The sequence below is a fragment of the Penaeus vannamei genome, chromosome 13, assembly GCF_042767895.1.
Source record: "Penaeus vannamei isolate JL-2024 chromosome 13, ASM4276789v1, whole genome shotgun sequence".
Taxonomy (NCBI): Eukaryota; Metazoa; Arthropoda; class Malacostraca; order Decapoda; family Penaeidae; genus Penaeus; species Penaeus vannamei.
This window is the reverse complement of record NC_091561.1, coordinates 7,855,932-7,878,431: the sequence shown is the minus strand read 5'-3', so window position 1 is coordinate 7,878,431 and position 22,500 is coordinate 7,855,932. Positions and strand designations below refer to the sequence as shown.

The following is a 22,500-nucleotide window of genomic DNA, read 5'->3' as shown; positions in this document are numbered from 1 at the left end:
TGGTGGTGTAATCATGTACTTCCTCTACATTTCTACAAATCATATGGTGAATTTTACTCCACACATAAAATTCGCACAAAATACATATAAATCTAGACCCAAGGAAAACCTCAAAACCCCGATCGCCCCTTGACCAAGACACGTGAACTACGAGACAAACAAACAAAAAAATCTCGTCCACATAAAAAGACGTAAACAAGAGCTATCCCCAAACAGGAGAAAAAGGCCTTGCCACACTCACAAATCACCACAATTCCCACGGGATTCCTCACCAACAAGCCCTTAGCAGGCGATCAACACATCCAAGAGCTCCCCGGGGTTCCCTTGCCACTGAAACGAGGGGGAAAGAGTCCCGAATATCACCTGCAGGAGGATCTGAGTGAAGAAGGTCTCCGTTCACAAGGACAGAGACGGGGATCAGCTAAACAACAAGGCTTCTCGCACACGACCCCCGAGGGCCCGCCGCGACAGGGCCCTTGCGGTTTCCGGGAGGGAGGCCAGGATTTCCGATTTTCACGGGTGGGGGTTGTTTTGGGGGGAGGATTAGGGGATTTGGAAGATGAGGGATTTTAAGGATTTTGAAATGGGAGGAACAAGGATTCTTACACGTGGTCCGTAATTGTCGTTGTAATGGCTAATTGGGTCGCGCGATTTTTTTTAAAGGGAATCGCGATGTTCTTGAAGATTTTATAGGAATTTGGAGTCTTGTTTTAGTTTTTTTTTTTTCACAGGTTCCATTCGGTCTTTCTAAGTGTCCTCACGGTTATGGAGAGATTCGCGATTTCCCTTGTCTGAATGTAGTGTTACAGAGGATTTTTAAGATTTGTACTGCTGCTTTCTTCGAGGTTTAGGTATAATCTGCCATGAAAGGTGAACTGCAGTTTCAAAGGGGGTGGGTTTTATAGAGCTTACTATATATCATTGAGTCATGTCATGATAAGCCTTTTATGTAAATTTCTGTAAATAATGATATTCTGCGAAGGTTTTAGAATACCATTTTCAGGATATTTGCGAGTCATTCCTTCGCACAGTGTTTGAGTTCCATGAATCTCATTATTGCAAGGGAACCTATTTAATGAGGGAATTGGGATTTTGATGGAGTAGGAGCTCAACACTTCAGGATTTTCATCATGAGAGAAGACTTTTCTCGCGCCACCCCCCCCCCCCCCTTCCCGAGACATTCGCGATTTTCCAATTTCCGCTTTTCCTATATATTTTCTAAGGGTTTCTTAAGGAATCTTTAGTGATACCAGTCACCTAATATCCAATGAATTGATGATTCTGTGGCCATTTAAAATTTTATCTGCTCATATATATTTTTTTTTTAAACGGGGGAATTGTTACATGCAGTATATTACACAGTATTTCTCTTATGTCAGATAGATTTAAATGTGTTTGATAAGATGTTCATCAATATATTCTTCATGTCTTTTAATTGTTAAAGAGATTATTGCTTATATCAGACCAGGAATTTGATTTTTAAAACATATATCTCTCTGGATATCTAAAACATGCAATTACAAAATGTCACTATTCACAACATATGATGGCACAAAATTATAAAACATAACGATAAACATACTCCACCTACAACACATATTAATAATAAATACATATCAATGAAATAATAATCAAGAACCTAGGGAGTGTGTGAAGCCTGACAACCCAAGAGTAAGCATTGAACTTGAACTTGACAATGGACGATATTTTAGAGGAAATGCAAGCGATTGAAGCCATTTATTGCGGGGAAAAGGAGTTCGAGTTACTCTCCCAAGGTGAGATGTTCTTTTTTGATATGTGGGAACGAGTGACATGGTGAGAGAAAGAGAGAATGCGTTGAGGAAGTGACACTAAGGAGTTTAATTTTGCTTTTTTTTGCGTTTTTTGATATATTTTTTGTTGGGTGTTTATTTTCATGATGCAGTGTTTGTCCTTTTTTATGGTGGTATTGTAGTTATTTCTCTTGTTATGCTGCATTGCCTTAAAGTTTTTAAATTATAATGATTATTTAAGGACCTTCTATAATTGCGAGAATGTATGTGAAGGTCATTTAGAAATTAAATAACATATGGCTAAGTGATTTGTTAATATAAGAGTTGTTTGGATTTGGTAATATGGTATTTATATTAATACCTCAGATATATTTAAAAGTGCATTCACCTATCTGGAAAATGATTCATGTAAAGTTTATATTTATAATTTAAGGGTTTTCAGTTGTTTACAGTCATGTCAAATGATTCATGCATGAATAATGTGACACTATTTTGATATAGTTTAGATTTTATTTTTTACTCATAATTTTCTTCCATAAATCGTATTGTCAATCCAGATTTTTTCTTACATTATATTAATTCATGTTTTTACCAACTTATTTTTCATTTCTTTAATATCACCTTGAAGATTCAGTTTTCTGGTGTGTGGACAGATATTCAGTGATCAGATGTTAACTCATTAATGACAGTTTACTTATGTCATGGTGTCCTTTTTATGTCTTTTTATCAGACATGACAAATAATGTCTTATCATGTCATGAGTCAGTGTCACATTCTTCAGGATGAGATGTCATGAGCTCTTTAGTATGCCTGGCAGTACCTAAGCATGGAATCGCATGAACAAGTGATCGCCTGGCCTTGTCTGACTCATAAGAAATATTTTGTCCATTCTTATTGTGTTCAACGCTATTGTATCTCACTTTTGTTAGTTTAAGTTGATGTATCTTTCTCCTGAGAGGCTTATGTCTTCAGTTGGCCTACATTTTGATCTTTCTTTTTATACTTTGATGCTCTCTCTCTCTCTCTCTCTCTCTCTCTCTCTCTCTCTCTCTCTCTCTCTCTCTCTCTCTCTCTCTCTCTCTCTCTCTCTCTCTCTCTCTCTCTCTCTCTCTCTCTCTCTCTCTCTCTCTCTCTCTCTCTCTCTCTCTCTCTCTCTCTCTCTCTCTCTCTCTCTCTCTCTCTCTCTCTCTCTCTCTCTCTCTCTCTCTCTCTCTCTTTCCATTTTCATATTTCTTTTTTTTTCTTTGTTTTATAGTTTTTTCTTTTATTTATTTTGTTGTTTGATATATAAATTTTTCTATATGAATATATTATATATATATATATATTTATGTATATATATATATATATATATATATATATATATATATATATATATATATATAATGTATATATGTATATATCTTTTTTCATATTGGTAGTCTTTGTTTCATACTTTATTCTTTTTACTTTCTTATTTTTCTCTGAATAGTTTAGCCTGTTTGAATAGTAGGTTTTGCATCTCATTGTATTGTTTATTATATTCTTTTTTATTTTCATGATACTGCATTTTTGCAAAGCCATATACATATAAAGATTCCTTATGGATAGGCTTATCAAGAGATCATAAAAGATAATTCAATAAAAAGGTCTTTATATGTTGTAGTATTGATAATTTCTGATGAAAAAATGGCTGTTGGTGATTGTTTTCATCAGATACAAGTATCCTGTTTTGAAACCTTTTTTTTTTTTCTCTTCCTGTAGTGGTTGTTACTTTCGCTTTATTGTTTTCATATATGTATGTGTAAAGCTTCTGGTCTGCCTACATTTTATTTTGTATCCATCCTATGTGTTATCTATATTATAAAGCATATAGACTTTTTTTTGCATAGAAAATATTATAAAAGATTTGGAGTAAAGAGGCATTGGACAGTTTAAGCTTCGTTAAGTGGTCTAAAATTATCAGGTGTCTATGCAGAAGGCTCACTTATATGGTAATAATTCTGTGTGATTCATAGGACATTACGTAGTGAAATATGAACCCCTTCTATTACAGGTGAATTATCTGTGATGTTTTCCGTAACAACAAGTCCAACCCACCATCCCGATTTGAGAATATCTTTGATGTTTACGCTGTCTGTAGAATCGTATCCTGAAGAGGTTCCACCATTTTCAGTTCAAGTAAGTGAAAGGGTTGTAGTTAGATTGCCCTTGAGAGTTGTGTATAAAGAAGATAAAAAGTTTTCCCCCAGACTTATTTTGGGGTCTCATATTGCTAGACATAATGTGTCTGTGTTCACCTACCTCTCTAAAGTGAGATGTGTATATATATATATATATATATATATATATATATATATATATATATATATATATATATATATATATATATATATATATATATATATATATATATATATATATATATAATGTTTATATCTATCTATCTATCTATCTATCAGCAGTGTCTATCTTTATAAATACAATGTTTATATGTATATATATAATGTTTATATCTGTATCTATATCTATCTATCAATATATATATATATATATATATATATATATATATATATATATATATATATATGTATATATATATATATATATATATATATATATATATATATATATATATATATATTTATATATGTATATATATATATGTTAGTATACATATATATGTATATGTAAGTATATATGTGTATATATATATGTAAGTATATATATATGTATATATATATATATATATATATATATATATATATATATATATATGTATGTATGTATAAAAATACAAGGACTTTTTCATATTTTAGTGTACCTCCCTTAGCCGACAGGAGTGTGAAGACTTAAAAAAATCCCTGAAAGAAGAGGCTGAATTACTAAGGGGAAGTCCAATGGTGCTAAACATTCTTACAGCGCTTCAAGATAAACAGCTAAAAGTAGCTCAGACGATAATAGCAGACTCAGCCAGGCCCAGTATTAATGGTAAAGTATTTTTGCATCATGGGTTACTTTCTTTGTGCCATTTTTCTGATACTTATTAAGTTTTTTGGAACATCTCCTGGCAATCTGTCGAATTCTATGTAAAGGGAAGTTTTTTCGTTTTCTTTCTTTTTCTCCCTTTTTTTTATTTATTCTTATTTATTTTTTATTCTTTGCCAATATCCATCTTCCTCCTCAAGTTTCCCCTACCCCTCTTTCTCCCAATCTTTCCCAATACACCCAATCCTCTCCATCTCCATGTGCACCATTCCCTTTTCATTCCCCACTATCCTTTCCACTCCCTCCTACTCCTCCTGTAAATTCCCTTCTGTCACAACAGTGACCTCTGGTCCCTTCCCCTCCCGACAGGTGGTGGTGATGCTTCACAGCCTTCCCTAGTCCCTTTATCTCATTTCCTGGATTCTTCACCTTCTTCTCCAACAGCCATCTCTACCTGTATTACCCATTCATTGTGTCATAATGGCTCTTTAGCCAGTTTTCCTTAAACCATGTTCCTATTCCTTCCCCAACCACAGGTAAACTCTATATCTTCGTTCTCCTACACCCTTAACCTTTTCCTCTTTTACTAATCTCCCCTTTACTTCAGTTGCTCCCCTTCTACTATTTTCACCACCATACTATCCTACACCCCTCTATAACCTTTGACATCTAACACACTATCCCAATTGTTAACTCATTTTTACCTTTATTGCCACAATACTTTATCATAGTTCTGTATGACTTTTGATGTCTAGCACATTTATTTGTTTCAACCATTAGCTATCTTCAAAATTGAATGAGAAATCATGATAATCAATTTATTTTCTGATTAAAAAGTATAAAAGACAAAGATCATATAAGATAAAGCATGCTTATATGATATTAATTTCTTGTACCAGTGGATATGCTAAATTTTTTATTAGAATTTCAAAATCTACTTGACAGATGCAAAAGTGTATGTACTACAACTGGACCACATGCGCAATAAGACACGCTATGTGAAAACAATACAGCGTTGGTGCAGAGACTTGTCGATTGTGGGTGGTTTGGTGTTTTATTCAAGATGGATATTTCTCATACTGCAAGGTGATGAGGAGAGTATAAAGGTATGTTTGTTCTTTTTAAACTGCAAGTTATATCATTGCCAGTTTCTCAAACTTGAAATCAAATGAAGATTATGGTCTTAATCAGTTGTTGTATGAATTGGAAAAAAGAATGTGTATATATGTATATATATGTATATATATAAGGTGTAGAGTAACTTCTTGCATATAGGGACATATTGAGGAAAGTGCATTCAGTTTTTTATTTCATCATATCCTATTGTGTTAAATATGACCAATGAAACTATAAATCATTTTACTTGAAGTACTCTTTCTTATGGATTTTACACAATTGCAAATACCTATCAATCTTAAGTTTAAGTAATCACCAACTTTTTCAGAGGTGGCTCATAATAAATAAATAAATAAACATATAAATATTAAGTACACAATATATATACTACAGAATTGTAAAATCTATTACATTGATCCAAAAGAGGCACAATGAGCATCATGTATATGTTAAAATACTGAGCAGGTATGTATTAATTTTTTTTTTTTTTTTTAATTTGTGTGTGTTTCACCAGACGTACATCCAGCGAAACAAAACCCAAGTTGTAGACGTAGATTCCTCAGGAAGACCTTGCAAGGAAAGACTTCTATCTGTGCTCCATATTGGTGATCATCCAGTCATGTTAACAGAGTTTAGCACGTGTGATTTTAAAAATATTACAGACTTAAAAGAATGGATGATGGATGCAAAGCTCGTAGACATTTATGAAAGTGTTATAGCACCAGTTGTTATAAAAAAATGAATTATTTATATATATTTGCATATATATATTTATGTATTGTCAAATTACAGTAATAAAGATGTCCACAAAAAGTTGTGTGTACTGTACTTGCATGTGTAACCACAAAATGCGCCAAAGTTTAAGAAAGAACATGGGTATTTAACAGTGTTTAAATGTGAACATAGAAATGTAATTACGGTATGTAGATGTGAATTATGATGAAACAATTCATTATTAATTTCTCTGGTAATAATGTTTAACCTGTAGCCGACGGGTGGCATGCACGTACCTGCCATGGCTATTGTGGACCAAAAAACGGATGGCATTGTATCATGCCCATTCCCGCACCACTGGCTTGTCGGACAGAGTTTGTTTTTCTCTGATAGTAGTGGCTTCATTTCTATGGTAAATATTTTAGGCAATGGCACCTATAATGAAGGCAAACCTTCAAAATTATAATGTTTTATTAATTACAGCAAAATAAAAGCTATTAGGTGCCAAATGTTGCTTGCAAACTACTTATCGAGCCAGGCGCAAACAGGGAAAACTGCCGATGCGCACCAACAATCCCAATAGGTCCACTTGCCAAACATTTTTAGCCGTTAACACTGGGTTAAAATTAGCAAACTAATGTAATTAGGGTACGTAGATATGAATTATAATGAAACAATTCATTACTCATCCCAATGCTGCCCATCTAAAATCCAGTAAATTTAGAAGTGTTGAATATTTAATAACATAACGGTGAAGAGAAGGGGCACCAAACTATGTGGTAGATGAATTAATGGGATTATTCGGTCATTAGGTAAGACTTACTTAAATTACCCCTGATGAGCACCTCAGTCATATTTACTATATTGTTGCTCAATTACTAGTAAGCTTTATTGACATGAAGCAATTATTTATGAGTAAATAGCCAGGTATGAATTTTAAATATTTATAATAAAAATTATTTTTTTTCTCCATGTAGAAAATTCAAAAGTCTTTGTTGCTTTTGTTTTTCTCAAAAGATTTAATCAAAATTAATGGAACAGTTAAGAAGCACTGTATGGTTAGTTCAAAAGTTAACTATCCAATATATGGACTTGCTACTTGCTCAAGCAATGCTTTCTTTGTAATGTAACATAGTTTAAGGAAAATATAAAACTTCTCTGAGAGAATTTAACACTGGGAATCAAGGTTTATGATTAGATTAGTTGATATTACTGACAACCACTATTTATAGATTTACTTTCAGATTAATTTAGTCTTTCAGTATAACTGTGATAAGAAAGAGAAGTTCAATTAAATAAACAGTTCAGTGAATGAAAAAGAGATCATTGTATTCTTTTGGGATACTCAACGTATAACACTGACAATCCTGAATAGATGACTTTTTAAAAAATTCTTGTTTTATGTATGCAAGTTGAGGAAGACAATTTTCTTTTATATATATATATATATATATATATATATATATATATATATATATATATATATATATATATATATATATATATATATATATATATATGAGTGTTTGGGGGGAAATTGATTGGAAAAAAATAGAAGCATATAAGACATTACAGTTCAACCTCTGGTACATGATAACTAAATAGGCTTTCATGTTTCACTCTGTGCCAAGCTGCTCACATGCACAGACTCCCAAGAAAAAGGAATTGGCATTTTGACTCAGCAGGGCAATTGTTCCATTACCAGTTAAAATATGAAGCAGTCTTAAAGATCATTTAATTTTAGCCAAATGTTGCACCCCTGCATACGTGTCTATGCAGGAAATTTGACGAGCATCCATGTTGCATGTGCGAGATGCAGATGCAAATGCCTCATTTGATTAACCCACATTTTTGTACTTAATTTGCAGCCTTTTATTTGTTGGAACTCCCTGTGTCTTTTAAAAATATCCACCTTTGTCCAGTTAATTTCCTTTAAACACCAGTGTTATGAAATGCATTACTAATTATTTTGAAGCATATTACCGTTGAGCATACTAATGTCGTTAACCCAAAATGTTAACCTGCAAATGACCAAACACTATGAACACCAAGGTCCTGAATTTTTTATAATGTAGTTATTCTTAACATGCCCTTCCTTTAGATAGAACAAGTTTTTCATACAAAGTCAATTTTACATTTATAAATTCTATGAAATGTAAGATATTTAATAATCTTCTAACATTGTTCCTTCAGTATTTTCAGCCAATGTTTATATTACTAGAAGCAGGTAAGAATATATCAGATTAAGCCCATGATGCAACAGGATGCATTTGGTGTACATATGCTGGATTTATTTCAATCTATATGCCCCCCCCCCTCCTGTCTGTGCTGTCAGCTGCACAACAAGAACTTATCACATGTCATCATCCTTACTTTGGTTTGTTGTTAATTCAACCAAGCACACTAAATATCATTCCCCATTGCCTTGTTCCAGAGGGGATAAATTGCAAGAAACCAGTTTATGGGTTATCGTTTGCATTATGTTAGTACTTTGTTTTGTTTTGTCTTAAACATCACTAGTTTGAATCCTTGGTGTTTATTTTGCCTTCTGTGTTAAAAAATAAATAAATGTGTCAAATCTGTCACAGCCTAACTTTACATGATAAGTATTGTTAAGTTTAGCAGGGGTCACTAAAATGTTCAAATAAATTAGAATCAAGATAAACTACTCAGCAAATATCACAGAAATAAATATTTCACTACACTGCACCTAGTATTATTCATATTTTAATGTATATTGATTTGTAAATTAACTTGTCCAGGAAAATTAAAACAGTAAGTAGTCTCTGTTAGTATCACAGTTTAGATTTGAAGCAATAAAAAAACAATACTGTATGACAGGCCTCACAGGAAAAGCCAGTGTTTAAAAGATAAATGAATTAGGTTTTGTAGAGTAGTACATATACACTTTTAGTGTACAGAGCATGGTGGTGGTAAATGAATAAAGCATAGGCAGTGAAAACATATAAACCCAAGTGCTTCACTGAATACACCCAGAAATATATTGTTGGTAGTGTGTATAAGACACTTAAAGTGGCTTTGGAAATGGGTCTTTTCTTGTATTACAAGATTTTCCATTCAGATCTACTCTTAAATCTGTTGTTTGTAATGGAAGGCCTGCAACCCTAACCTGATTGTGTCAGCATAAAGTAATTGCCACTCCCTTCATGTAACATGCTCCAGCACTTGATAACAAACCTCCATTGCATAAATTCTGGCAAGAGGTCTACAAGCTTTATCTTGCTGGAATATATGTGGTGAGTAGTTATTCGTCATTGCTACAGCACTGGCAAACTATGACACCATGGCCAGTGACATCTAGCCCAATAATAGACATGTGGGAGTCTTCTTAACATTTCCCTCATTGTGTGACCATGGAGTGTTTACAGTATACGCATGTATTGTTGGAACTATGACTTGACATATACATCATATGCTTTCCTGCAGTTGTACGTCGGTATTCATTTATTTGTTGAAAATTTTCTGCTGCATCAAAATCTAAAGCAGTGAATTCATCATATAATATGGTGAGGCTTGGGGTAAAGCCCTCAAGGAAAAGTTATAGTACTGTGATAAAGTATTGTGGCAAAAATGGTTAAAAATTATGAGGGCAAAATATCTTGCATGTCAGAGGTTAGTATAGTGGAAAAGGTAGCGAGGGAAGAGCACATGAAGTACAAAGGCCATTCATGAACGACACAAACCCTGCCTTTCATCCTTTTAGCACGGCTCTTACACTTTAGGATGTGGACTGAAGGGGATGAAGAAGAGAAGGAAAAGGAAAGGGGGAGAAAAAAATAACAAGCAACCTTCAAGTGTTGTTAGAATCACATTAAAGAAAGTACATTTGCATGCAAATGCTTTTTACTTAGTTTTTTTTAAATTTATTTTGTCAAATAATCTGATCACTCTGATGAGAGGAAAGTGTTATCCTGTCCCTTCCCTATGAGCTGTACACTCAGCGATGCCCATTTATCGATAAATATAGACACCAATTTGAAACTGATATTACAATTCCAAGTGCAAATTACTAGTCTTCTTTGTCAGTAAATAATGCAAGTTTTTTCTTGATTCAGTTATCAAGGATGGAAAAATATGGACTAATTGACATAGACAGCACTTTTAAAACACACATACACACATGCACACACCCATGCACCCACACCTACCAATGAATAGTACAAAGAAGCTAAGTATGTGGTTTAAGAGAGGAGTTCCCGTGCCACCTTGTAAAGCCAATGTTGCATTGATAGACCTATTGATATATGCATCCTGTTTGATGTGTTGTATAAACTTTTCATCTGATATGAAGATTTTAGATGTATTATTAAAATCACTTCACTCTTTTGAATACATATGAGCAAAGAATGGATCATGTTTATTGAAATTAATATTATTATTATTATAAAAAAATAATGAAATAAAATACATTATAGAAACAAAAACAGGTAGATGACAGCTCACCAAAGGGTACAGGATTTCATTTTCGTAAATTGTTCGCAGTATTATGCAGTATATACATGTTTACACAGACAGACAGACCAGACCAGACCAGACCAGACCAGACCAGACCAGACCAGACAGACAGACAGACAGACAGACAGACAGACAGACAGACAGACAGACAGACAGACAGACAGACAGACAGACAGACAGACAGACAGACAGACAGACAGACAGACAGACAGACAGACAGACAGACACACACACACACACACACACACACACACACACACACACACACACACACACACACACACACACACACACACACACACACACACACACACGTGAAAGATGAAATAATGCAATATTGCATTGACATGATGAATAAATAACCTCTCTGATAGGGACGCAAACCCTTACCCTTGCAGTTTCCTGCCTGTAAGAGAGAGGGTTCGAGTCCCTATCAGAGAAGTTATTTATTCATTATTTATGTTTCCATATACATATATACACGTTCAATTGTTTTCATTGTGAAAATTGATAATTTTGCATAAAAAATAATACAGCATGAATCTACTGGTTTATGTCATCACTCATTAAGATGCAGTTCCTACAAGTATCTTAACCCATTTTCACTGTAGATTTGTTTTGTTAGAAGTCTATACATACATGGCTCCACAAGTCCTTACCCACCAAGTAGGCAATTAGTCAACCTCAAATGATTTCAATTTACCTCGAGTTCAGGAAAAATGTTTTATTTACTAATTCTAAAAATATCAATGTTCTTATTACTAAACATTTTTTTATGTTAACATTACAAACAGAAATATAACATAGATGAAAGTATTTTTGAAAATCAATAATAGGTTAAACATATAAGATAGGTGTTTCTAGTCATTGGCGACTTAGTACTTGTGGAGACATCTGTGTAAAGACAATTAATAAACTACTCTCAGTGGGCATGGTATGTCCATACATGCCATGCCCCCACAGCAGCGAGTTAAGGTAACGACATTCTGAACTGAAAATTTGGGGCTACATACTTTTCTATATTTGGTCCCATTGAAATGTTTGCTGGAAATCAGGAAGTTGCCTATCTTTGCTTGTTGGAATTGGTTAAGGGAAAAATGACCTCTTACATTTTAGGTTTCCCCCTTATCGAGTGTGAGTTTCATAGTGCTTGGGATATATCTATTTGAAAGCCACATTTTTTTGTCTGAAATGAGAAATTCTTTGAGAAATAGTAAGCTCATTTTTCATGTTCTTTCCTCAAGGGGGGGGGGGTAATTGTTAATCTTATTGTAAATGATAGGAATGGATCCAATTTTCAGAAGTGTTTATGAAGGGAACATGTGTAAACTTTTTGTAACATTTATATTAGTCATATTTCTTTCACATCAGCAACTGGTGCAGATGCAACAGGCATTCATTATTCGTGTGTGCCCCAAGCTGGGAAAATCATTTGCAATTTCATTTCAGTACATCAAGAATAAAGGGGATGCATTATATGAGGCAAGCTTAACCAATCTGAAGTTTTAATTTTTTTTGTTATATTTTTGTTTAGCATATTTACATTTTTTTTTTCCTTTTTTTTTAACATTCACATACTCATTCATGCACACAGAACAGGTCAATTTTTATACATCTTGAAAGCATTGGTGATACAAGTATAATATACTTGGTCTGGTAAGTTCTTGAAGATTTGTATTATTGAAAGCAGCAAATACAACTTGGTGAAGAAATAAGGAATACAGACCTATGTGAGGTTCACATACTACTGGTGCTGGGAATTTTACCTAACATCACTTTGAAGCTTTCAGATATTTATTTTTTGTCAAGAAGGTAATTTCATATGCAATTATTTTGACATGTACATTAGCAAGACTAGTAATAATATAGGTTCAATAAAAAATATATATATGAATAAAAAAAGTAGTATATCCCTGTTCCACTTCATGCATGATTTATTTTGATTTGATACTAACAATCATTAGAATATAAGTTCATCCTTCGGAGAAGTTATGAAAGCTGTCAGAATCTTTCTGCAATTACTACTTTGACTGACAGCTCTTTCCTCCTACTTTTTACAACCAGTTCTTACTTTTTTCATTATCACAAGAATATGGGTGTAATATCATGAACAAAAGTCACAGTTTTCTGGAACTTGGTTGAACTGTTACAAATGCCAAAAGCGTAATTATTATTAGGTCAATGTCAATTTTAAGTGAACTCCTGTGTGCTCAAACTACTGTCCATGACAATACACAAATACCTATGAAACGAGGGGGGATTTACCAGCCTTCAGTAAACATTGGTTCAACATGCACTCCTGTTTGTTTATTATAAAAAAGTAATAATTATTTCATACAACAAAAACTGTATATATTTATATAAATATCTGTGTTGTTTTACATAATTAGATATAATTTGCAGTGATCAGCCATCTTTTATCAAACTTCAATCAGTTTGCTTCCTTTGAACAGGCAGTTAACAGGCTCAATAAAAAAGGAAGCCAGTTGCTTACATCTTCCTGCAGTAAATGCTTCAGAAACATAAACCTTGACAAGAAATACTAAAAACTTAGAACCCTTGGATTGTTAGTAAACAAATAAATTATGTATTTACATAAATCCCATGGACTCTTAGATCCAGCCATTGCAGTATCAACTTTCTAAGGCCTACTAATAGCACTAAGATGTTATTTGCAATTTTGACACACCAGGTTCATAATTGACGTTAATATCATCCAACTCTCATGCAGTCATGCCTTTTCTTCAGATATTTGAAACTGCATAATCTGCACCCAATTAAAAAGATCATATCTTCAACATGCAGTATCTGCTTTACCACTCTTCATGGAACTTTTCACACAGTAAAGAGTTGTTATGAAATCACCTGATACCCTTTCTGCATATATATAGCTATATTAACAGTGAAATTATCTTGTGGTGGCTGGAACTAGAACTTGAAAAAAGACCAATTTTCTAGATAATTATGTAAATGAACAATACCACAAGAAAAAAATAAATAAAAAAAATAAAAAAAAAGTTTAGCTTCGCTCCTCCACTCATCAGGATGGCTCCTCTTACCAACTGCCTGTTTGAGAGGATGTTGACCCCAATGGGTATTTACCTAAATGAAATATCATTTTGTAAACGTCAGTTCTAGAACTTAAATAAGTATAAGAAAAAAAATATAATCAACATAAACACTTTTTTGTTTGTTTTTGTCTTTTTACTTTTTTTTTTTTCTTTTTAAATATGGATGTTTTTTATCATTATGAAAACACATCTTGCCTATTGAAATATAATTTATTACATGGAACTAATTAAAAAAGTATACAGCAGTCTGAGACAATAAACACTGGAAATGATGATCCTTTCAACCAATTTTCTGAATCTCAAAAATGAAAAAAATATTAATAAAAATTAAAAATAAAAAAAGCTAAGGTGAGGGAGAAAAATTGTTTGTGCGGCCGCGCCACACACTAGATGTTTACATCACGAATACCACCTATTGACTTTGAACTGCATTCCAGTAAGCTTTACCCTCTGCTTTACGACAAAGAGAAAATAAACCTTGCCGTGACACAACAGCTAACGTAAACAACTGGTAATCATGTTGTATTTTCTGGCAGCTGGAAGTGGTCTTGTAGAAGCAATGAGCACATCAACATAATCCTGTGAGACATTCATGCTACTTACCTCAGTCACTGGGCCTGTGGGGCACGGCAGCGCTCAGCCCTCATGCTTGTTAGGGTTAGTTCTAAGCCTAGAATGACTTATTAAGCAGAAACCCAACCAATCCCAGAGGTTAGCGCCGTCATGCCCCATTTCCCTAGTTATTCAAGTCACCGGTCACAGCTCAATTTGGCAACAAGACACATTCAAATTGATAAAAAAAAAGCCAGGCATCCGAGAAAGAAATTTGGGCTCTGCAGTCCATATCTTTTTTAAATTTTAAGCCACTAATCTATTGATAATAACATGGCAAACTCCTATCCATTCAACATCACTGGATTCACCTAGTCAGCCATTTTCTTCTTAAATTATATTTTAATAGCCTTGATAGAAGGCAACTAATCACTTCTCAACAGATGATCTGAGGATGAAACACAGATACAAGATCACAAGGGTGGGCACCCACAGTATTTCTATATATCAGCTGCTGAACATGTCCTGTGGGATGGCAGCACTGATAAACGGGCACTACAGCCCAGGATGATTTGGTCGCCGTTGGTGTGTGGCACATGTGGCCACCGTCGACTTGTAAACAGAACAACCCAAGAGACAAATGAGCCACAACTCGACCAAAGGTGAGCCTTGATAGGGTGGCCAGCGCGAGTTTTGTGGCTTCATGCAGATGCAACTTTGTGGGGCAGGCCGAGTTAGTGCAACAGCCCTTCCAGGGGACCTTTCTTGCACCACCTGATGGCCATGCCCAGACATCCACCAGATGGGGGTCTGTAAAATAAGAATAATTCTTAACCATGTAGTATAAAGAATATTGAAAAATGATAGTTGGAATCTAATATGACAATGTTTAAATTCTGACTAAAATTGACATAAAAAATTACATAAGAATCTTTCACCCTTAAACACCAGGATTCATTCAAGAAATTCTCTTCCTCTGGTCTCAACAGACTTTTTAAAAGGTCAAGGGCAAGGCTGAGCTAAAATAGCATGGTGACATTGGAACTGACAGAGGTTGGGAAGCACAAAATGAACAAAACCCAGTGTCTACTGACTACACATTCACATACATGCCTAAGCATCAAGGGTTTATTATCTATTAATTAATGTATCAGTAAGAAATGACTTACATTGAGACTGAGAACTTTTAAAAAAAGTACTATCAAGACTATAAAATATACCTACAAAACAAGAAAAACTTTTAAACACTTAAAAATTCTAACAAAATATAGATAGAGGATCCCCCTTACTAATACCTACCTAAGCTCTAGTCACAGGAGGACCGCTAAAATTTGTCTTGGAATATGTAGAGGTTGTTAGTTGCAGCCACAGCAATTATATTTTCATGTGGGTGCCATGCTGTGTGGAGGATCTTCTTATTGAAATCAAGGCAGTCTACACTGATCTCATCTTTCTTTCTTTTGCCTGCAGTACATACCTAAAACAAAAATGGAGTTTATCATTGACAAAATTATAGTGGTAATAAGAAAAAAGTAGAGAAAAGAAAAAGTATAAACATACAAACATGTGTTTATATGTTTACACTTTTAAGTATGGGAAAGGGAGGGAGGAGGAGGGGGTAACTACACATACAACATTTACACAATATAGGGGCACAAGTCTTATACAAATATCTAATATTCTTAGTGCCAAAACCAGTGAATTATTGCATTTTACTTATATCACTGTATATCAAAATTGTTTAGCATGTTTAGTGTAATATAAATTTATAAATGATATCTTAGTGGTTTCATGTTTATGTTTCACATGCAAAGTAGTTTCTTTCTTTTTTACTTTATCTAAATAAAAACATACATATATAAAAACTATGAAGACAAAACCAACACTTTTCAAAATAATAAAAAATCTGGTTTACCTTTCTTGGCTTTAGTAAAGTTCTAGGCTTAGCAGTTTCCCTTGAGGCTTCTAGAGTTACATCTCGCTTCGTCGTTCTGTCAAACATGCGGAAGAAGTTGTTGTACGAGCCTGTCATGATGGCAGAGTCGTTGCCGCTCCAACAACATTCAAACTTATCAAATATACAGTCATTCTCATAGAGTGAGCACAGCTTGGAACGTAGATATTCATGCACCTGTAGAAGGGAAACAAAGTTGTTACTTGCGCTAGACACATTTCATGAACAATAAAAAATAACAGTATCATTCATAACAAAAATATCCCAAAACAATAAATTTCTTTCATAATCATAGACATTCACATTTCCAATATTGTCCACAAACATGGTAGCCTGTTACACCTGAATGCATTCAGGTATCCCTACAATCATCAATCCCCCCCCCCCTCCCCTCCCTCCCCAAAGAGATTCACATTCACAATCCTTACCGGATACGTTTCTATAGGTTTGGTCTCCATGTGTAGATCCCATACTTTGACAGAGAGGTAATCCCTAGAGATCATGTAGCGACCGCTGTTGGAGAACTTAACATCACTAATAGAGGAGATAATTTCACTGAAGAAACAACGGTTGGTTGGGTCCTCAGGCTCCTCAAATACTGTGTGGAGAAAACATTCATGGTTTACATTACAGAAAGGTAAGCAACACACAAACACACTTTTTTTGTTTTTTTGTTTTTTTAAGCAATGTTAAGCTTTTTTCTCGTTCTTACTTTTATATTTCATACTCCAACTGAACCTTGAATCTATTAATCTAATGAATACAAAATTAGAAGCTAATATGGATATGTAAAAAATCCTACTTGTATTTCTATTATCAGACTTAATATGAACATACAGCATTCTGATATAAAAATTCATTGGCCCTAACTAAATGCAACAATAAGTTGGCCATAGAAGCAAGATCATTAACTTACATTTAGAGTGACTATCACAGAGGGCAGCTTGCCGCATGTCACATAAGCGAATGGTTCCCTTACTGCTTGAGTATACAAATACATTGCAGTCATGTGGATGAAACTCGGCAGCAGTAATCACTTCTGTTAATTCTTCCATGTTGGTAGGTTTGATGTCCACTATGTTGAATGACTGGAAGAAACAAATTATATTGAGTGACTGGCTGAGTTAAATTATAAAGTGATATTTTTTTAAAACAAATGATCCAAAAGTTGTTCCCATTTAGTTTTTGAATGAATATTTAATTACGCATCTGTTTTCTTATAATATAGAATGTATGTATTTCTGAAATTTTATTTTGTTAAAATTGTCACGTATTTTGCTAGATTGTATCAATGTTTTCTGTATATGTATAAAAATAATGCTAAAACAGACCTGATCAGTAACTTCCATATGCCATAAATTGATGCGGAGATCATCGGCTGACAAATAGGTCTCCTGATCTGAATTAATAGAGATGGAGTTGATGTGGTACGTATGTGCATTGGCGAAAATTCTCCGAGGAGAGGCTTCTACCATAAGCTCCATTGGTTTTAAGACAGGCACCTGAAAGTACAAACAAGAATGTATAACTTTCCTATCAAAGACAGTAAATCTTGTAATTTTCCCTCTTTCCATTATCAATATATAAAGCAGAAATAAACTTACAACAATACAAACAATAATCATTAAATTTACCCGTAAAGTTGTGAGTGAAGTTGGGTCCCTGATTTGGCCGGACTCGTCCCTTAAGTTGTAGCCCTCTGCTCGCTTGTCTCGTTCCGAAACCTTCCATAACTTTATTGTTTTATCTGCGGGCAATACAAGCCAGCTATTCAGAAACAATTCTATATGCTTAGAATCATGGAATGAAACAACTGTATTATATTATCTGTATTTCGACCCACAGTGAAGAGAGACCATGAGACCAAGATCTTAGAGCTTTTAGTTGTTTAAACTAAGCAATTTCTACTGAAAATATAATTACTGAAGCTGGGAATAATTCCCACCCGTAAAATACTAAATTGGCTGAAATTTTCCTAATAGTCATACACAATCAATAATGATTGATTGTAGCTACTATGCTATAATGATTCATCATAATTACCAAAATGGAACATTCTCATGACTGCACACAAATCTGAAGAATTTTCAAAATTTCAGGGGATATTTTACTTTTTCATTAGATGTATAAATATGTACATTCTTTTACAGAATTTATTTTTTAGTACTTTTTGTGACACTAACCATCATTCAGCTAGTACATGAGAGGGATTTTTGACTACATGAGTCTAACTTGCCAAAAGTAAAATAATTTATCATGTAAGTGTTCTGAAATATATCACTGAAATATTACTGATATTTGCAGAAATATCTGAGTAAATAAGTACTCTGGCATTGCAGATAGAATCAGACTAAAAGACATTGTCCTTTACGTATAATCTACAGCTGTTTTTTCCATCATTTATACTTAGTTTGCCTATCAGCCACAGCCTTGGTCTCCACAATAGATGTTTTTTATTTGAATAACAGTAAAGTGAAAATCCTAGAAATCAAACCAGGAGTGCCTCTATAGACCCCAATAAACTATAATAACAGATGCATGATAATAATGGAAATTAATTTTATAAATGCTGATCTTGTTTCATTCATCTATCATCAGAAAAATAAACAGGAAAATCACTCTTCTTGAATAGTGGAATAGTGGATGGTGGAAATTTAAAAAAAACTAAGATTTAACATTCTTTCCTTACACAGTATATTATCCTTATAAATGGTTAGAAATACTGTAACATACTGTGTGTATGGATGGGAATCCAATCAAAATTATGCTCTTTAGTAATAATATCAGGTAATGTCATGTTAAAACATCATTCTGAAGTGAATAAACACCTTGTATGAATGATCTTATTTTATATTAGTTCATGTATTAGCATGCAACTTTTAAGAATGCAAAAATACGGATAGAATCAAATATATAAATAGAAAGACATTTTTACCGTACCATTAGTAGATAGTAAAAAGTGTGCAGGGTTTTTCCTTTTCAGCCATCTAATTTTGTTGATCTTTTCCTCAATTTCTAAAGACTTAAGGTAATCAAACTCCGGCTCGTGGCTCTGGAAGGTGCTGTAGACGTTGTACTCTCCCCGCCTCGGATGGCAATTCTTGGACTGTGGAAGATTTGAAGGATATAGATTTCTATGCCTTTCAAAAATGGGCACATCATACTCTTTGTAACAGGTCTGGAGAAACACACAGAAATAGCTGACCAAAGAAAAAAGAAATAAAAAAGCAAATACCTTGCTGATAAAGGAAATTCAAATACTTTGAATTTCCTTTGTTTATTTTGTTATACCAAAGTCTACGAGATTTCCATAAAGTAATGCCTCTGAAAAAGTAATCCTTCCATATATCATCTTTGTATATGGAATAATCCTGCCTGTTGTATATTAAGCTGAGTAATAATGCACACACTATTATTTGTAAACAAATTTCCTTACATTGAAAAAAATCAAATTCATAAATAACCAACTTTAATGATCCCATCATCTTAAAAATAATAATAATAAATAAATAAATAATAATAATAATTAAAAAAAATAATAATAAATAATAATAATAATAACAATTTGCAGATAAACAAACCAAATGAAATGTAACAATTATATTTACATTTTCTGTCTGTCTTTCCAACAATCTTATCAGATTTCACTGACACTGATTCCACTTGAAATTGAAATTTTATTTCCTACCAGAGAAATGAAAAAAGGATTCTAAAATAGCAAAACTGAAGATTGTTAACCCACTAAAGCTGGGATGGAGACAGAGCCATAAATGCCTTGTAACCATGGAGTCAGTTGCTAGTCCTATCTGATCCCAACTGAAATTATTTCCTTCAATTTTAAGAAAACTTCTTGTTTCATTTTTACTATTACTGATTTTGTTAAAAACATTAGAATTATCAATGAAATGATGATCATAAAAATAACAACTAGAAGCACTCAGAGAATACATATCTCCGCCAAGGCAATAGGGTCACCGATTAAAAAATATTCACACTTGAACAATTACATTAAAATCGCCTCTTTCTCAAGTACAACTGGTGGTGTCTAACTCAGAATTTCTCCAAACCCATGCCGGCTGGTTCTCTTATGCATACCTATCTTAATCTACATGAAAAGACTAGTTTAAGAACTACTTTACAACAAAACTAAGATGTAATAAATACATAGTTGTACAAATCACATAATATTTTGTGTCAAGACAATTACATTTTTAAAGTCATTAAACTCACTATAACTATTTTTTTTAATATAAAATGCTTATTACTTGGATTTCCAAAAGATTTGAGTGTACGACAAAGAATAGCTATCTTACACCGTCATAAGTGTTGTGTAACTAAAAAGTTTTCCTTACAGAGAGATAAACTGCTCACATTTCAGGTACTCCCCTCATGTATAATAATAATGATTGAAGTTTATACCTAAACTATCACCTTCACTTTTATTTCCATGACTCTGTCTTAATCATTGCTTTATTGGAAATTACGTGCTTTATGACTTTCTTGTAATTACAAAAAAAACATCAGTTAAATGAAACAATAACAAACAAATTTTAATAAAATCTGAAAATGCTGATCTAAAATGTGTCAATAGGAATGTTTGGTCATACTAAATTTCACATCTAATTTAATATCCCAATTATTTTGTTTCATTTGCTTGCTTTCACCCTTTTGATATGGGTGACATTACCATCACTTCAGGAAAAAATTTAGATTGAGGGTCAAGTGACATAACATGCCATCATGGGTAAAAATGGCTGCGGGCCAGGTGGCGGTAACTTGCCATCAGGAGCGAAGGCCAGGCTGATGGAAAAGCCTCTCCACTAGTGCACAAACCTCTCAGAGGGTGATTATACTTATTTGGTATTTAGAGAGGGACTTTTGCAATATTCTGGAAGAGCACCAGCTGCAGGTGCTCTGCATCCTATTTCTCGGTGCAGGTTATATTGCAGAAATTTAATATTACAAAAAAAATAAAGCATAACACAAAAGGGATTTTTAAATCTATTTATTAATTTATTTTTTAACTACATAGAGATGGTATGGGGTCTGTGCAGTCTGTCAAGGAAAAATTCCATTACCATCAGGATTAAGCAAATCAAAAGACAAATATGGACATTAGAAAATGGCAAAAAAGTTGAAAACACTTATGTAAAATAAATCTGTAAAGGGGAGGCATAGAGTCTTGTCACCACAAATGAGTGTTCGCATGTGCCCATCCTACACACACAGCTGGCAGAGCAGCCACTTTCATAGGCCTAATGCCTGTACTTTCATTCATGTGATTGCCATGATGCAACTGGATTCAAGGGGTTAAACAAGGCCTAACAAAGCAAAATATGAATGCCTTGAGTTTAGAATATTGGAAACTGGTTGGACATTCAAGACACTTTCAATCACAATAGTTTTGAACAATCAATAAACAATCAAATTCTAATATTTTGGATTCTTTTCTTTCATCACACTTTGGGATATGCTGAAAGAACTAATGGATTAACCATTTTCTGTTGGGGGTGGCATGTGCGTACATGCCATGCACACTGTGTGTTTGATTTAGTAATTGTTTTTACATATAGATGGCTCCACAAGTACTAAGTCACCAAAGAGCCTATTACGATAACTAACTGTCTCCCGTTTGCCCTTTTCATTGATTTTCGATAAGTTTTTCTAGTATTTAATACTTCTGCTAGTATTGTCAATAACAATGTAGTAATTGTAATTTTTGTAACAAAAATAACAGTGTCAATATTGATTTCAAGAAAAGGTGAGATCACAAGTTCTACAAATTGACTCCTTTGTGGATAAGCACTGGCAGAGCCATCTATAAACAAAAACACTTAACAAAATAATATTTATGTGAACACAGCACTTTCCCCATTGG

At 33.6% G+C, this 22,500-nt stretch overlaps 3 protein-coding genes across 8 annotated transcripts in view; 1 reads left to right on the top strand and 2 right to left on the bottom strand.

Moving 5' to 3' along the window:
• The window catches only part of Mvb12 (multivesicular body subunit 12-like Mvb12), a 19,714-nt gene extending 19,228 nt beyond the window's left edge, over positions 1 to 486 (bottom strand). The window contains exon 1 of one of the 3 annotated variants that reach the window (XM_027366665.2): positions 364 to 486. The gene's annotated coding sequence lies outside the window, so the exon portion shown is untranslated. Of the gene's footprint in view, positions 1 to 241 lie in introns of all 3 variants that reach the window. The other 2 variants (XM_027366667.2, XM_027366666.2) reach the window with 2 other exon arrangements.
• Positions 487 to 1,623: 1,137 nt separating this feature from the next.
• On the top strand, positions 1,624 to 6,668 carry LOC113814614 (RWD domain-containing protein 3). The gene is made up of 5 exons (XM_027366664.2): positions 1,624 to 1,775; positions 3,808 to 3,932; positions 4,571 to 4,742; positions 5,685 to 5,845; positions 6,370 to 6,668. Exons 1-5 carry the CDS (start codon positions 1,697 to 1,699, stop codon positions 6,595 to 6,597), a joined length of 765 nt encoding a protein of 254 aa, XP_027222465.1. The 5' UTR covers positions 1,624 to 1,696; the 3' UTR covers positions 6,598 to 6,668.
• Positions 6,669 to 12,957: 6,289 nt separating this feature from the next.
• The window catches only part of tws (protein phosphatase 2 regulatory subunit tws), a 37,781-nt gene continuing 28,238 nt past the window's right edge, over positions 12,958 to 22,500 (bottom strand). For all 4 annotated transcript variants that reach the window (XM_070128877.1, XM_070128878.1, XM_070128876.1 and 1 more), the window contains exons 4-11: positions 19,563 to 19,728; positions 18,257 to 18,369; positions 17,954 to 18,124; positions 17,539 to 17,710; positions 17,051 to 17,220; positions 16,584 to 16,799; positions 15,968 to 16,145; positions 12,958 to 15,478 (exon numbers count right to left, since the gene is read on the bottom strand). In XM_070128877.1, coding sequence (XP_069984978.1) covers positions 15,993 to 16,145; positions 16,584 to 16,799; positions 17,051 to 17,220; positions 17,539 to 17,710; positions 17,954 to 18,124; positions 18,257 to 18,369; positions 19,563 to 19,728 — 1,161 coding nt within the window. In that variant the 3' untranslated portion in view covers positions 12,958 to 15,478; positions 15,968 to 15,992. The remainder of the gene's footprint in view (positions 15,479 to 15,967; positions 16,146 to 16,583; positions 16,800 to 17,050; positions 17,221 to 17,538; positions 17,711 to 17,953; positions 18,125 to 18,256; positions 18,370 to 19,562; positions 19,729 to 22,500) is intronic.